The 18,335-nt window shown below is 36.2% G+C and overlaps 1 protein-coding gene across 1 annotated transcript in view; it reads left to right on the forward strand.

Annotated features, from left to right (window-relative positions):
• The window catches only part of CNTN1 (contactin 1), a 243,587-nt gene that overhangs the window by 197,223 nt on the left and 28,029 nt on the right, over positions 1–18,335 (forward strand). Inside the window, exons 15-19 of the mRNA XM_050325399.1 lie at positions 1,823–1,943; positions 5,909–6,067; positions 9,254–9,403; positions 12,834–12,904; positions 16,733–16,967. Of these exons, the coding sequence (XP_050181356.1) occupies positions 1,823–1,943; positions 5,909–6,067; positions 9,254–9,403; positions 12,834–12,904; positions 16,733–16,967 (736 nt within the window). The remainder of the gene's footprint in view (positions 1–1,822; positions 1,944–5,908; positions 6,068–9,253; positions 9,404–12,833; positions 12,905–16,732; positions 16,968–18,335) is intronic.

Consider the following 18,335-nt stretch of genomic DNA (forward strand, 5'->3'; position numbering starts at 1 on the left):
ATCTGTTTGATCATTGCTAACAGCACTTGTGTCACTCAAAAAGAGAGAAGGTACAGTGTAACCTACATTTCTTGCTGACCCTATGAGGCAATCAGCTGAATCATCACTAGCCAGAATTAAGCACTCTTTCATGTTGCTTGATTCTCCTTGTATTGATTTACCATAGTAATTTCTTAAAGATGTGAAAAAAACTGGTGTTAACAGATTTCAGTTGGTTCTGAAATTTTATACCAACAGAAATTGAAGCTGGCAACCAAAATCATCACAGGACTTTGGAAAAGAAAAATGGTTTTATCTGTCTATTTTAACCTCCCTCAAATGTAGACTCTGAACTCTCATTCTAGTTTCAGAACATTTGGGAAAGATTTAACCTTTCTTTTCCCCCCCATCCTTTTCAATCAGGAAACATAAACTGGCTGGCATAATATTTTTTCATTTCTTCTAAATGTTTACATGCAGGCACACAACCCATAATATTCAAGATTGTATTGAAAGTTTTTGTTCTTCCCCAGAACCTGCAATGATGCTAGCACTAGCTCTTACACTTAAATATTTAACTGTTCTTTTTTTGCATATCATTTTGCATCTGAATTCCTATTGTTCCTGCATATGAAGGTTTATGGATTGGAGTGACTTATCTCAGTGTTTGGTTTGGGTTTATCAATTGTATTTCTGAAAAGTTTTCAGTGAATTAGGAAATCAGAATGTTGCCCCTTTTGATATAGTGTGGTATAAATCCATCTGGGGTTTTTTGTAGCATTTTTACTTCCATGAAAGCAGTTAAATGTATTTTGGAGAGAACATTTGGGGTTTTTATGAAATACCTTTAAGATTAACACATATATAATGCAGTGAATTAGCCTAGTAGTCATTTTCTGTAATAAAATGCAGGATAGATAAGCAAAACATTTTAACTGTTATTTTTAAACATTTATGTAAATGTCTTCACATAAAATGTGTTTTTCATTAAGAATAGCTGTGGTGTATATAGTGGTCTCTGCTCTATTCCTTGTTTTATTGGTACACATCCAGTTACTCAATGTGTTCACAGAAGTGTCATAGGACAAAAATACTTCATTTGGTTTGCCTCTCTGTACAGCCACAGGTAGCAGCAGACATTTGAAAACATGGCTGTATAATTCCCAATAGTCTGCCGCTGGTGAAGAGTATTGATGAAAGATTAGGGTCTGTGATGATGAGTGTATGAGCCTTGTTGAACAGCAAATTGCCTCCCTGGGGGTTCTACTGTTTGCCAAGGAGCAACAAGAGCTGAAGTACAATCAGGCAGGGGCATCACCGGCAAGGGCTGAGGGTGCAGGGCAGGTCTTGGTGCACCTTTATTTCGGTTGTGATTGAAGCCTGTCTGCAATAAAAATTCTCATACTGCGTTAGGATTGTAAGGAAGAGCCAAACAGCATCCCACTCTTTTAGTAGGACACCATGACATATCATCATGCCAATATGCATAAGAAAAGCAAGTAATGGTGCAGAAAAATCATCTGATTGTAGTTTATGAACAAATTCTTGACTTAATGTTCAGATATGGTTTTCAATCAGTAAAAGGGCTTGTAAAAAAATATTTTCTAAGATGTCTGAATTTCCATGTCCCTTAAACAGCAGCAGCTCCTCAGGAAGCACAAGACATTTTCAACAGCGTACCTATAAATCAGATTTATATTTGAGGGCGTTCTGTTCTCAAAGTAAGCACTTGCTTTTTGGAAATAGCAACCACTGTAGATCAGTTGGGAGGGTTGAATAGACAAGTATCACATAACTGTACAGGGATGTTTACCAGCTTCACTAAGTGATGTTTTTGTGACAGATTAAATCCAACGGTGAGCTGCTCATTAAAAATGTTCAGCTGCGGCATGCAGGGAGGTACATGTGCACCGCTCAGACAATTGTGGACAACTCCTCAGCTTCGGCAGACCTTGTGGTAAGAGGTAAGGTCCTCAAGGTAATACAGAAATACAGCTGATTTTTACCTGGACAAGCAGTGTTCCTGATTGTTTAGAACACTTTATTTCCCCTCAATAGATGACAAATTAAAATGAGAAGTGCATGACCATGTAATGAATTTCTGCCACCTGAGGATGTTGTGGACTTCAATATTTCTGTACTAAATTTTTACTGGGTGTCAACAGCCTGTGAATGGTCACCAGGTTTGCATAAAATGACAAAACCAATATGATAAATGGTGAAACTGCAGAATATATCTGCAAACTGAAAGAGAAGTCTCTGTTAACGTTCCTTAGTATTATGTAAGAAATTCCTTTTAAACATAAAAGGAGAGACGAGGTGCTTTATCAAGCTTCTGATTCCCTTTCCAAGCTAGTATTTATAATCACTGCTCAGAGGTTATGTTGTGGAAGAAATTAACATTTGTTTTATGCTCAACATTTAGATACTAATGCAATGAACACAGTTCTGATTACTGTTGAGCCATTCTTAGTACCAATTTTGTCATTGGAAGACTCAACCACTTGTCACTTGAAGTGGCAAGGGTAAATATTAAATAATACAAAGGTTACATTATAGTTTCACTGTACTGGTAGAATAGAGCCAACAGCAAAATATGAAAACAAAGAGGTAGGTTCCAGAGCGTCTCATCAGTGAAGTGGTAAAGGATAGCTGCTCTCACTGCAGGCACATGAAAATATTTTGTCAGTCCAGAAAACAATTTAACAGTTTGTACGTATTGTCCTGTTTGATCTTATTTAAATTGCTGATGTGTTCAGAATTGCTGGTGATAGTAGTACACTAAAGATTGTGAGGCCCCTTAATGCACAGCAGACCTTACTGGCCCTGCCCAACCTCAGCCAGCACATCCACTCATGGAGCTGCCCATGGACCCAGGAGCCCTGCCCAGCTCAGCCCTGGTACTTGCCCTGGCTGGGGCTGTTGCAAATATGCCTGCTTGCAGCTCTGTCTCTGGCCCTGCTGCCTGGATGTGCTTCAGGTCTGTGCTGTGAGTAGCTGTCTCCTTGGTGGACTGCTTGGATATATGCAGCAGTCTGTCACCTGGATGCACCTGGCTCACTGCCCTTGGTTTCTAGGACTGCTGCTCATCCCTGTGAAACTGTGCTCCGTTGCTGAAAGAACTGTCAACCCTGGGGTTATTTGTGAGTCCTGTCTCAGCTTTCCTGAGGGAGCAGCTGGCCCTTGGTGTTTCCTGACACATTCCGTTTTCAGAAACTGATAGTGAGATGAGAAGCTCTAAGAGATACCTCCTGAAGAAAGGAAACTTGTTGGGACTGATGACCTTTTCATATCTCTCAGCCTGAGGGCTTCTGAAGTGGGCAGTCTTGCAGTAGATTGGGTGTCTCATCAGGCCATACCTACCTGTGTCCTTAGAGATGGGGTAGCAAATACGTGTGTTACCAGGATGGAGAGTTGACCAACAGCCCTCATCTTAAAAATTAGCTCTTAACAACTTCTGCTTTGTGCATCCTCTGTGAAGGATGTAAGAGGCTTTTCCACATGCAGTGACATATTTAGTGCTTACCTTGAAAGGGTGGTCCGAGGAATGAAACTGCTTGCCTGTTAGAAGGATACATTAATTGAAACTGGTAGTATATGTCCTTGATTCAGTTAATTTTATTTGAGTCCTTTTGCTCAGATGTAAAAGAGAAAATAAAGAGCTCAAGCACTGAAGATACATTTGGAACACACTGCATTTAGATCTGATGTAGAAATCTCATTCCATTCTTTTTGTTGAGTTGTTTTTGTTTTGATTTTCTGTGGTTTGTCTGTAAATACTGCAGAGAAATGTATCATGTTATTGTTGGAGTTTTTTAATATTCTCTGGGACTTGTTCAGTCACATTGTTGGATAATTATCTGAATCATGTTGGCATATTGTTATGTCTGAATGTGGAAGCAGAAAATACTTCTCAACAGTTCTAATGAATTGTATCTGTTTTTACAAAGCAATTAATATATATCAGATAACTCTGTATCATATAAAACAGAATCATAATAACAAAACCAGAACAGTCAATGTGAATAGAATAATCTGAAAATATATATAGGCCAAGTTTTTAAGTAGGTGCTAAGATTTGGGTTACCTAATTAATATGAGTTGAGGGGTTTTAGAACAGCTTACTGAACATGGTGGTGTCTTTTAAAGACAAAGATCTCTTTACTCATATGCAGCAGTATGTGCCTGCATCACTCTCTTCTTAGCTTTTTTAGTCTCTGAAAAATTCACCTGTGCCTCTTAATCTGCACATTTTGGCCTCTTCTGGGGACTAAGGCACAAACAACAATAAAAAAGTTACCCTTGCAAAGCAGAGATGTGAGAGTAGTGGTAATTAGAGGAACATTTTTAGAAAAATAAAAATTGCATTTAGAAAAATTCAAGCATTCACTTCAGCGGGGTTTTTTTCTGTTATTATTGTTCAGAAATAGGAGCCCCTGGTGGTCTAGTGGTAAGGGCGCGGCGCTGTCACCGCCAAGACCCAGGTTCGATTCCCGGTCAGGGCCACTCCTCGGGCCAGATGGAGCTCGTTAGCCCTTAAAGGCAACCCATCTAAGTCCTAAGCACCTCGCTGCCACCGTCCAAGCTCGCTTGGCCCCGGCAGATGAACCTTAGGATTAAAGGGTGGGCTCAGTTCCGCACACACTGTGTCTCACCTAAAAAATCCAATGCGCAGGCTGGAAGGTGTAAAGACCTTCCCCGGATCTTCGCTCACGAAGACTGGCCATTATTGTTCAGAAATAAACCAGAGGAGATTTGTTGAAGAAATGTAATACTGTTTATTAGGTTTAGTGTTACACCTGGAAAAAACCAGGCAATTTTTAGGAACAGAGGCCTATCTCTTCAGATCTGAAGTAAAACTAACAAACTTAAGCCAACTGTAGGTTGGGAATAATTGCTGTTATTTTAGCATAGCTACTTACATAGCAGAACAGAAATAGTATTTAATACTTGAAAAGCATAGATACAAGACTCTGAACTAGTTTGGTACAGGCAACTTCTACTCTAATGATTTAACTGGGTGTCAGGAACATAGCAGTACGTCATCAAGCCAACATCTGAATCTGTTCATGACTGTTTATATTGACTAGACCTATGCATTTTGGAATGAATCTTTTTAAGTATCTATCTTTTAAAGATAAAGGAAATTCTCATTAGAAATAATTTTATAGGTCCTTCTTGATGATCAAGACTGAAAGGGCAGACATGGAATGGCTGTTTTGTCAAAAGGCACTTTTGACAAAACTTTTTTTCTTTGAGCTTAGTGCTTCTGTTCCTTTGTGGTAGTCTTCGTGAGGTAATTCTGGTGCACAGAGGTTGTTCAGTTTTACCCATGCAGTTTACAAGACAGTTTTTAGTTTAATGGGTATAGTGGATTCCACATTTTGGCATGGATTTTTGAAATTCTTGTGAGAAGGGCTTTGTTGAACTGTAGAGGTTTCACTTAAGTTATATTAGTCTGCAGGATGTATCAGTCTGATGATGGGTCTACTATACAGGATAATATGAAGGCCAAGAAAAATGTAAAGAGGTCTATTTGAAATTTCTTTGAAATATTCTACAATATGTGTTACAAAATTTTCCATATAACTTGCATTCAGGGCATTGTGGCACAAGCAGAAGTGTAGGTTAAAGGTGGGCCACCAAGAAGGTCATTATCGAGTGGAATTTAAGAAGGAAGATCTTGTATACTTTTTCTGACTCTGAGTTCAGTTGTTTTTGAAAAAGCACAGCAACATTTTCAAAGTACTGTCTTTTCACTTAAGATCTCAATATTACTTAGGCAAGAGTCATGGAAGTTTCATTTGGTAGTTACTAAATGCAAGAGTATCTGTCCTCTGAATCACTCTGCAGAGTATTAAAAGTTAGTGAACTTTCATTTTCAGAATATTCAATTTGTGAATTGAACTACTGTTTGGGTTTTTTTCAGGTCCTCCAGGCCCTCCTGGAGGTATAAGAGTAGAAGAAATTAGAGACACTGCTGTAGCACTTACGTGGAGTCGTGGAACAGACAATCATAGCCCTATTTCTAAATACACTATCCAGTCAAAAACTTTTCTATCTGAAGAGTGGAAAGATGCCAAAACAGGTAAGAGTAATGCCAGAAGTAATAAAGTCAGTAGGTTTTAAAGTTTATTGTTAGAAAGCTTCGCTAATCAGAAAATAGTCACAATGAAAGGAAACCAGTAATGCTATTAATATCTACTGCAGGGTTTAGGAATGGGTACTGTCCTATCAGTGTGTTGTCAACAGGTTTGTTCCCAGCACTTGGAAGGCCTGAACTGAATATCAAGAAATAGAGAAAAGAACAGGCTAGAGTTGTTACCTTTTTTTTTCCTCTTCCCTCGTTGCTTGAGACATTCAACTCACCTACTAGAATTGTAAAATTTATTTACAGGTCAATTTGGATGATATTTGTTATGGAGAAAGTTAATTAAAATTGTCTGGTTTTTTTCTGGGAGCTGGCTAAGTTCCAGTTGCATTAAAACTGGCACTCCTAGAGAAAACATAGCTAAGATTATCCTTCTAACCACTGGATGTCATCATTGTGCCACAAAATTGCAGTAAAGGAGGCACCTATCTGAGCACAGGATATGCTAACATAATTTTTTTCCCCAAGATTTAACATAAATGCATAAATTTTAAAATATTGTTGAGCTAATAGCATCTTTGAATGCTTTATGAAGGATAGCATTGCCACAATTTATACAACATTTCCCTATTAAGTGTTTTTCTGTGAAATTAGGACATAACTTACTCAGCATCTCTAAATACTTAGAGTATTAACAGTTTCAGTGACTGTCTTTCTTTTAGGTTGTCGCTTGAAACTACAGTTAGATATGTAAGAAATAGAATGACATATTGACCTGGAAAACTGTTACAATTTTTAGAGTAAAAAGTTAAAAATGCTAGGCCTTAATAGGCCTTAAATAATATTTTTCTTTCAGACTATGTGCTATATATAGCTCTACTGGATATAAGTACCTCTGTCAGCACTAATATATGACTTACATGAAAGTACCTTAGAAGATAAAACTAGAAGATTCCCCAGTCCCTTCCTATCTCTTTTGTCTTGTTTATAGATTCTGTAGAATAGATTTGTTAGAATTTTTAAAAATCATTAATGTAAAAATTAGAGCTGTTCAAGTAGCTGATTATTTGCTTCAGTAAAATACATGCAGGAGGGAGGATCCTTTTAGACCAACCTCTACTTTCTTTAGGATAAATTACATTTTATTTCCTGTTCCTTTTTTTTAATTTTTAATTTTAAAAAAATTAACTATGAAGAAACAAGATTGTAGGAAGATATAGGAAGAATTTATGAACAGTGTGTGGCAACTCTGATATGGTTTCCTTTTGTTCCGGACATTACTGGAACTAGAAATGTATGTGTAGGAGATACAACTGTTGGTTTCAGATCTTCACTTTGGTTCAGAGCAGGCATTTGAAACCATCTTCTCACATCTCAAGAAGATTCCCTGTTTGCTGTGTTATAGACATGGTGGGATGAGCTTCTCTGCATCTCCAAAGTTCTCTGCTTCCCAAAATTATTGAGCTAGTCATTAAGACATGCATTTGAGTCTTTTCCTGTAGCATGTTGAGAGGGATTCACATCTTGAGTGGGAGGTTGATGAATTCCTTTTTAAAGAAGCTAACGGAAAAGATATAAATTATTAATTCCTGAAAAGTTGAAATTAACTATTCTGGTGTTTTCAAAATTGTTGCTTTTTCGTTTGAACCACACTGAGGAATTTTTATAAATCGATTATTCCTTCAAAAAATAGGTAAAATCGCCATGGTAACCATCACTGGCACCACAGCAAGCTTTTACCTAGTTGCTGGGATGCTCCAATTTTGGCTCAGTGTTCACTTTCATCTGAAAGAAGCACAATGAACAGTCCAAATTGATCTCTCATTAGTGTGTAGGCTATTGGTTAATGCTGCTAAATTTCAGTGTGTGGAAAGAGAAAATATACTTCCGTGTTGCAGTTTGGAAATTTTGTTGTTGTTACTACTGCTACCATTGTTCTAAATCATTCATACTGGGTTTCATAATACTGAGTGTGTTTTATGAAAGAAGTGTATTTTACTTCACAGTATGGAAATATGAATGAACAAGTTAAGTAATAGGTTGTTTACATTGATGTTGCTCTTTCCAGTTAAGGGGATCAGATTCTCACTGTGTTGTGGATTTTTAATTTTTCTGGGAATTTGTGTGAAGTAAAATTAAATTAAGATATTGAAAGTAGCCCAGGAAAAGAAATGCAAATTTATATCATGGCTCAGATGGTACTGGAGGTTTGCAATGGCTCTACTGACTAGACAGGAAAATAATCTGAGTAAGAATGAGGGAGAGTGGTGGGCAGATAGAAAGAAAAATAGAATGTGTTTTTCTTTCTCCTTCAGGGCCTCACTTTGGAATGAAAAATTTATGATCATTGGGAAAAGGAAAGTTGTGTCATCATCTAGTGCTTACACTGTTGTGCCTAGGTTTTTTGCAGGCATTGAATTCATATTTTAATTCCAAATCAGCTGCCTTTCCAGTGCAGAATATCTCGTTTCTCATCTCCTTCTGAACCTAAGACTCTAATTTGACAAACAACTCTTGGCCCATGCAATAAATGAAAATACTCTCTCTTTCCAAAACTCCAGGCAGCTATAGAAACAACCCTATTGTCTGTGAATTGCAGACAGTCATTAGTTACTCATTTTATTTATGGTAAAGAAGCTCATCTTATTGTAAGTATTTTCACAGGAATGACAAGAACACTTATCCTTGTTGGGTTAAAACTAGACAGAGAGTTGTAACATGCTTACTAATAAAGTGCACCAAAGTAGGACCACATTTTATAAACCACTCTCTATCAATTGATTAAACACTACATGTCTGGCCCTTGTCTCTCTATATCATGAATTTTTATTTTACTGTTTCTGCATTCCAGATTTTTCATTGCATTTTTTTTTAGGTAAAATTAAATTCTACAACTACAATATGTAATTAGGAAGGAAATTTCATACTACATGTACTAGTTCACATCCAGTTAAAACTTACAAGTCTATAAGGGTTTATTCAAGATAGTGTCATAGTTTCCAAATTCCCAGTCCCTGCCATGAGTAGTATTTGTAAGGTGTGGTATTCCTGATGTACTACATTGTTTCATCCAGTTGGCTGTGTCTAGTTGCAGAATAGTTAAAAGTTTTGACAAAATCAGCCAAATTGCTGATATCTTATTGTAAAAATGCTGTTCTCTAAAGCATTTAATCCTTTTTTTAGATCCCTCAGATATTGAAGGAAATATGGAATCTGCAACAGTGATCGATTTGATTCCATGGATGGAATATGAGTTCCGGATAATTGCAACAAACACTTTGGGGACAGGAGAACCTAGTATGCCATCACAGAGGATTAGAACTGAAGGCGCTCGTACGTAAACAGAAAATATCAAGTTCTTTTAATGTGTTTCTTAATTTTCACATTTTTATTTTTTAATTTTGTTTTTCATTTGAAAAAATCATTTTATAGGATTCAAGTCCAGAGAATATGTTTTCAGCTACCCATTACTATATGTATTTTTTAAGCAAAACTGTCCATAGCATCAAAGCAGACAGAAAAGAAACATCATGATATGGCAAATATGTCTCCATTACTGAAACAGAATCATACTGTGTCTTTCAGAGCTCCCTCACTGTATCTGTCAGTCAGATATTGTGTGTATGAATACATGCACATGTTTGGGACCAGTGTTCAGGACTTCAGAAAAAACACACATGTGTTTAACAAGGAAAATCTCCATTTACCATTTGGTTTGTATTCTAACTAGAGAGTACGTGACAGGATGTGTGTTTTACTGGATAATGCCAATTTTCTGTGATTGACGGTTTGGTCTTGTGACTTCTTACTCCCTGTCAAAGATAGGACAGTATCCAACACAACATACACCCTTATCAGTTTAATTGCTTAGTTAATAACTCAGAGCATATTTAAGGATACACTCTAGGCTCTGGCACATCATTTTTAAAATGAATTCTCCAAAATGAGGAATTAGGTGTTATTATTCAAGATAATATATTCTGGTTTGACTGTACAAAGGAGATAACAGCAGTGTTCTAGGAGGTAATGTATCACTGCTAAAAGAGTGTATCCAAAAAAGCCTGTATACCACATATTAGCACCCATGTGCAATCTATATATATTTATAATTGTTGTCCCAGAGCTTGAGATTTGAAACTAAAAATGAGAAACCAAAGTTTAAAAGTTAACTTTTGCAATTAAACCTGCTAGGACATTGTTTTGATTAGGTAGTATTTTCAAGGTAAAATGAGTTATAAATTTCAAAACATTCTTTAAAGTTACATTTGGTCCATTAAAATTTTTATTGCTTAGGGAGAAAGGAAATACAAATAGGTTAAATTATTCTGGATAAGGAAGGAAAAGCTACAGAACTTTAATACTAAAATAAAAGGAAATTACTGCCTAGAAAATTGAATATTGGTGTCATATGATTTATGACTCAACACCTGTGTTTGAGGCCCAGGAATCTAATTGAAAAGTCTACACATGCTTCTTGGAATGCCTGGTGCAAAACAGACATTTTTAAAATGTCTGAAAAGACAGAGATACAGAGAGAAATAATGCTTACAGATGGAATAGGGGTAGTGTCCTGCAATTTGCAGTGTGCCACGTTCATGGCATATCTTGTAGCCTCCCCAAAAATGTCATATCCTTCAGTTTTGTAGTAGGATGGAAAGCTTTTGCAGGAGGTAGTTGGTTTAGTCAGTTGTCTGATTCCCCAGGCACAGCATCACTGTTACCTCTGGCAGAGTGTGAGACATCTTTTGGGAAACAAAGCAAAATGTTAATTTAATCTTACTAGGCATCAGTCAGGACTTCTTACCATGCCAAAATAGGGTATAAATCAGTTACAGTGTGCAGAACAACTGCACTCAAGTGTTTTTTCTGCCAGGAGCTGGAATTTGTAATGAGCAAGAGTAGGATTAAGGTTGCACTGTCAGTGTCAAGGGTACTAGAGAAGCAGTATGCACAACTGCATGTGCATTTTCATGTAAATCTGGAAAAGGTAAATAATAGACAACAGCCCATGTCCATGCATTGTAGTTATTTTTAGCATTTGTTCTGTGTTAAACAGCATCAAACAGGGCTGTGTTTTTGATGTCTTTTAAACTCAAAAGTTGTCAGCGTCTTTTTCAATTTTGAAGTCTCTCATCTTGTAGATAACTGTAATTTCAGTAATTGTTATTAGAATGCTAAGAATATGTGCTATGATTTCTGTTTTTAGTGGTATCTGCTTGCTTCATCAATAGCATTTCACAGTGATTTCTTGAAATTCAATGGATCAGGGTCTGTTTTAGTGTGTTTTAGTTTCTGGATGCATTAGAGTAGTTGTCTAAGTGTCTGAATTAGTAACCTTGTCCTAATGGGGAGAGAAACCTGGGTTTAATGGCTGAGAGAATGAGGAGGATTCTATTGAAAAGAGTGATTTGTAAGACATTAAACAGTCATTTTTTCTGTTCTTTGGCAGTCTGTATATCTTCTTCGACTACTTAAACATTCTAGCAACTCTCTGCTTCTAACTTAATACTAAAACTATTTACTTAAAATAGGGTGACTTCAAGGTCAAATAATAAATTCAAGTAATAAATTCAATCTTCCTCTCAAATTGTCATATGTGCGCTTAGTCTCATTCTCCACTAATTTGTTTTCTGGAAAGCCAGAAATAAATAGGACAAACCATGGACTGAACTCTGGTTTCAATTTGAAATTTATTGTTACATATTTTTATCCTTTCTGAAAATATTCATTCTGCTCTGCTTTGTGTTTCTCCTCAGATGACCCTCAGAGAAGGCCTCAGCAAACATCTTACTTACATAATGCAAGAGCACTTAGGAACTACCTTATGACATTCACTGACTAGTGGAGAAAATGCCACTATATAAGAATTTTTAACACAAAGAATATGTTAATGTAGAAAGGGCATGTAGCTAATGAATGCACACCTGAGGCATATTTAAGACACTGTAGGTAGGCTATCATTTCCTGAGTTTTCAGTGATATTTTCTTTATTCTCAGCATTGAGTGGCGGCAAATAAATACATGAACACCACAGAGTAGAACAATAGAATCATCACAAGAGTCTTTAAGGAATGAGAGTATAAGAATGATTTGTAATGGAGTCCTTGAGAGTATCCTGCTTTACTACTCAGCTATGCACTAATGATAGATCAATAGACCTTACTTCATTACACAGAATATCAGTGTAAAATGCAATTAGTAAATTACTAAGGCTACACCAGCTTTGCTTATGTACATCTACCCATTCTGGGCATGCCAATCAAGAAGAAATGTGACACTAGTCTAGAATAGGATTAGGATGCCAGTATTTCAAAGATAGAACCATGGGTTAACCTTACACATGTCGAGTAAATCAACTGAAGTAGATGGAACTGATCACAGTGTGTTAATTACAAGTGCAAGTCCTGTGTGCCTGAAACCTTAGCATACCAATATCTGAGGAAGCACAAGAACAATGCACAGTGCTTCTCTTAAGACCTATGAGAAATTTTCCATTCATGAATATTCAGTTAAATATTTTTGGACAATATGGTGAAAAAGAAGAATGATTGCTAGCTATGGTTAGAACTGGCATGTTTCCTGAAGCAGTAGCTATACATTAGTCTTGGCAAGACCACGGCCTCTCACAGCAATTACAGACTATTATTATTTTAATTATGTGTGCCACGTGTAATCACTGGCCTTGCTCATAAAAAGAAAATAGTGATCTTTTTACTGACTGCATACTTTGGATTAATTTTTCTTGTCTCTTTTATTTCACTAGCTCCTAATGTGGCTCCTTCTGATGTCGGAGGAGGGGGTGGAAGCAATCGAGAGCTGACAATAACATGGATGGTATGTATTGCACTTGTGGAACAGCACAAAATAAACTTCCTTGTATCCAATCTCACTCCTCCTGAAACCCATGGATGGTTTGTCACTGTGTCTTGCAAGAGCGGGATTCGTACACAATATATAGGTTTTCAGACTTTCCTCATAAAAAAATACATAAAAAGGAATGAAGAAGACAATACATTATCTGTTTATGTGTTGACATTTTTAAAACATTCTAAAACAAAGAGATTGAAACAGATACTATGATCATGCATTGATGTGACTGCATTTGAAAATTCTGTATATTGTATTTTCTTCAAAGCTTTCTTTAAGTTACAATGTGAATAGCATGCAGAATTGCTTACTACAATGAAAAGTATATCTTAATTATGACTTTAATGGGCTGTGCACAGATTAACAGGCTTTATTTTAAAACAAGAAAATATATAACCATTCTGTGAACTAGCCTGTCATAAATATTAACTGGAGTTTTAAGGAAATTCTTGTATATTGACATTTTATAAGCTTCATTTAAGCTTCATAACATGACTGGTAAAACAAAGCAGTATTGCCTCATACCACAATTTAACCATTCATTGATACTCACATTCTGACAATGTTCTTTTCCTCCAAGCTGTTAATTTTTCTTTAATGTTTATGTATTAAACAAAAGAAAGGATGGATAAGGGAAAAAGGTAACGTTATAATCTCAAAAATAGTGGAATAAATTTTTTTAACAATTACAGTGTTAACAAAAAAGCTTTTCAGTAACCAAAGTATTTTGAAAATTGCAACTCTCTCATATAGCGTATGTATTCAGTTCATGATTTCTTTTCAAAAAAAAAGTCTATTATATATACCTATATATAAATGCTGTCTTTATTCTGGTATTGAAGCAATTTTTTTTACAATTAACCTATACTTTGGGGGAAAAAAAAAGCAAACAAAAAACAACAAAGGAGAAGGGAAAAGCAACACCAAGATAAGAGTAAAGCAAAACCCAGCAGAAGAAAGTATAAGGATTTATAAGCAAAGTTGTTGTGTAGGGAAAAGTAGCATGGAAGAGGGAACTGAAGTCTTCTGCAGTATATTTGGGAAAGCTAGGGAGTAGAAATAAAATTTATAAAAAAGCCTATCAGATTCATGTTAACCTCTGCTTTTACTGTCATAAGGCACATAAGGCACATTACACCATTTGTGTCTTTTGGGGAACAATTTGTTTCATATGAAGCAGCCTATTTACCTCTATGAAGAGGGCTTTTTCATGTAGAAAATGATGTAAAGATGTCATCATTCCAACGGCAACTTTGTTATTTTGCATAGGGATCTCCTTATAAATGGACAAATTTTAATCTATATGCATGTGGATTATTTTTATATCATATCTCTATGGTCTTGTTGGTCATATCTCTTTGCAAAAGTTCTCAAATATGACACAGAATCAGGCAGCCATATGTTTGAGCTAACAGATTTGTTCTTTCCTGGGTTTTTGGGTGGATTTTAGTTTGGTTTGTTTGTTTGTTTGTTTGTTTTTAGTTTGGTTTTTGTTTGTTTGTTTGTTTGCTCTGTTTTTGTTTGGTTTTTTAATTGGGTTTTCATTTAATTCAGTTTAAAATATTTAGTCAGTCTTACTAAGTATTTTAGCAGTGAAAAAAGCTTCATAAGTTTCCAAAAAAGAAGGTCCACAGTTCTGTGAATATATATTGAGAAGGTTATTTCTTAGTTCCACTAACAATAGGCAAAGAAGTAGATGTGTCCTAATGGGCTTGATTCTGTTTCTGTTTATTTTTGAAGATCAGAAGAACACATGCAATGGAGAGTTGCAAAAGACCTAAATTATTTTATTATTTCTTCATGAGTACTGTCTTATAAAAACTTCAACAAAGTACAGAGCTACTTTTTTCATTGCATGTAAAGACCAATATCATGGCATTTTCAATATAGTGGAAACTTGGCTGTGACTAAACTAAAGAAAATTATAATCAGAAGAATAGTAACTAACACAAGGCAGTATTTCCTGTACACCCAAGTAGATTTATATTCTCATTTTTTCTATTAAATAATGTTATGCTTTTTACATCTGTTCCAAGTAGCTCATTTAGTCAGACAAAGTAAGTGTGGCTTCAAGGTTTTTTTTCCAAGAATCTTCCATACTATATCTGGCAAGTGTTTTTGAACAGAGGCTTTAGATTTACGGAGTCTTTCTGACAGACTGACAGATATGACTATCTGTAAGGCTAAGATAAAGATGTGTATTGATTCTCACAAATGTGCTGACATTTGCATATGCTACTCTCAATAGTCCTTAATTAAGAAGAGAAGAACAAAATGTATGGCAGGTTCACATGTTGCTGCCAACCCCCTTTCAGCTTTTGCTGTGATTCATAAGCCCAGGTTGAATGAGACAGCCAGAGATGCAATCAAAGCTGTTCTAAGTCTTGTTTTGAAAAAGAATTAAGGAGAGCTAGCATGCCCATTCTTCCTCATTTTTCCCCATTTGTCATTCCCTCTTCCATTTCTTTTTTCAAAGTTTTGAGTGGATACTACAGACTATTCAGCTACTTATACCTACTTATTATAGGCAACCGTTGGAGGAAAAGTAATTAAGACCTTCCAGAATATAAGTTTTAAGTGCCAGTCCTGGGTTTCTAAAGTTTGCTCTGACTGAAAGTCATTCTGAGACTAGGGCCTCATCCAGGCTGCTTACTTTGGCATATGAGAAGGAATGCTATGTTATTTTAAGCAGCTAGATACAGTGATAGATTCAGAAGATGAGCTACATCAGTTTCACAAATCGTTGCTCAAAATATCTCCACACATAGGCTGAAGTCCTGCAGCAGTGGGCAAATATTTAAGGAGAATAATTACTCTCTCTGTGTCACTGCTCCAGGACCTTTGCCTCAAGATAAACTATCTATTCTCGAGGGGGTTTCCATTAGGGAAAAAGGTGATGCAGGAAGTTTATTTTCCAAGGGTGCTTCCGGTCAGCCTCCAGATGAACACGAGTGACATGATTTTGGCCATTTGGGTGCAGTGTCTCGTACTTATGGTAAAGACTCCATGGACTGAGGAGGGATCGCTGAAGGTAGAGCTTTGGTAAATGAAGTAAAACTTATTATAGCAGGTTGCCTTCCATAATTTTATATTTTCCAGTATTCCTAGGTATAGGAAATCAGCTAGAGTTTTAAGAAATAGTTTGAATAGGTACCTTTAATGCTCATGCTGAAAGTGGGAGTCATTTCACTGATAGATTTACCAGTTAGAAGCTATGTAGAAAGCCTAATTCAGCAAATGGATCCCCTCCGTCATCAGTGAAGAGTGGTAGGATGAGTCATTCTTTGAATATGTCCATCTTTCTTCACCAGCTGTGCCAGTTGCCTAGGTGATGAACTTTAGATAAAATAATTTCAGCCAGCCACATAAATTTTCTCTTTCCTCATCTCTTTTTGGAAATACCAATCTCCATACATACACATGGACCCAAATACTGGCTTAGCGTGTCTGTGTTACATATCCACTGTCCCTTACTCTAGTCTTTTTTTGCCAGCTACAGCTGTTTTATTACACAATGATTCTTGATTTCTTTCTGTGGGAGATAACATGATGTGTGTTGCACTGAGTTCAGATGAGGACCAAGGTCTTAAAATGTTTTAGTAGCTAATATGATAATACTGCAGGTCTGTTCTTGAAGGGGATGGGGCAAGACACAGAAGGAAACCAGGGTAAAATGGAAGTTTAGTTCAGTGTTCTTACAATTGTATTGATACTTTCTGCATTATTTATATTTCGTTCTAGACCTCTTCGTTTAGCTGGCTACAAAAATTAATGGTTTATCTTTTGCCTCTTCAGCCTTTGTCAAGAGAATACCACTATGGAAATAACTTTGGTTATATAGTGGCTTTCAAGCCATTTGGTGAGAAAGAATGGAGAAGAGTTACAGTTACTAATCCTGAAATTGGCCGGTATGTCCACAAGGATGAATCAATGCCACCTTCAACTCAGTATCAAGTAAAAGTGAAAGCTTTTAACAACAAAGGGGATGGACCATTCAGTCTCACTGCAGTCATTTATTCAGCACAAGATGGTGAGTAAAGGTTTCAAATAAGTTTTACACTGAGGGTCCAGATCAGCACTACCAACATCAGGAGAGAGAACCCGGTCCTTGACACTGATTTGTATAGCAGCAGAGATACTGATTTGCATAGCTGCATACATCTTCAGCAGGGAGGGTGTATGTTTTTGCTCACTTTCCATTGTTCTGCATAGCCAGTTTCTGGCTGCTTTATATGGTATGCACATCACTTGGTTGTATTTGCTGTCAATGGGCAATTCAGAATGTCAGAGGCACTCAAAATTCTTCACATGGCTGTTAAAAGATTTAAGAATATAGAAAAAGGAATTCTGATCTTCATATTGGTTGCCTAAAACATTTACATCTTTATCCAGCAATGTCTCTGTGATCTTGATACATGTATTTGACATATGTGTAATTTTTGTCTTCTTAAAAGACCACACTAAAACCTGTTATTCTAGTAGATCAGTATCAGAATTTAGCCCAAAATTATGAAAGAATGATAGCTCAGTTGTACCTAGTTAAATTTCCAGTGTGTTTAGGGTCTAATATAAATTATCTCTGTCCCTTTCTTTTTTCTGGTTTGCATGTTAGAGCTATCAAGTGAATAATTTAATGGAAACCTCTTTGGCATTCCAATAAAATATTTTTCTTAATTATTATACTGGAATTATCTCACATGCTGTGATCTTTAGAAATGAAGTTTAAGTGACTTTACAAACTTAGCAGAAGAAAGTGCCAGAAGAAAGTTTACCTTAAATCAGAAGAAATATATACAACATCCTTAATTGCAACATCATCACTCAAGTCTGTTCTAAACCAATAGAGTTTATTAATTTCTGCCAGAAACCCAAAGAATTGCTTGTATTTTTCTTTCCATAGAGCAAAATCCCCTTCACAAAGTCAACAGATATAGACCAAAGAACCAACAGGAGGGATAAGATAACAGGGCCACACTCATACGTCTGATTCTGCTCTTTATTCTGTGTACTTTTTGGAAGATTTATGTTCATGATTCCCATTAGCACTAATGGGAACTTTGGATACAAATCGACCACACACAAAGAAAAGATAAAATAGTGCTTTCACTTCTTATGATTAATTCAGGGTTCAGGCTAGCAACTGCTTAGCTATCTGACAAGGCTAATACTAATCTTCTTTCTTTTAAAAGGGTACCTTAGGAAATCTTCAACAGTTGCTGCAGCAACACAAAGGTTTTTGCGTTGTATAAATGTGTTAGTATGTGACTTTGGTGTAAAAAAAGGAATATCTGCCAAATAATACTTCAATATCCATCCTTTCTCAGAGACTTACCTATTGACACCTGACTGATAAGCTCCCATGTGTTTGTTAGGATTATACTAACCATGTCAGAGATGA

This window comes from Myiozetetes cayanensis, unplaced genomic scaffold (assembly GCF_022539395.1).
Source record: "Myiozetetes cayanensis isolate MyiCay16 unplaced genomic scaffold, myiCay2020 scf3, whole genome shotgun sequence".
Taxonomy (NCBI): Eukaryota; Metazoa; Chordata; class Aves; order Passeriformes; family Tyrannidae; genus Myiozetetes; species Myiozetetes cayanensis.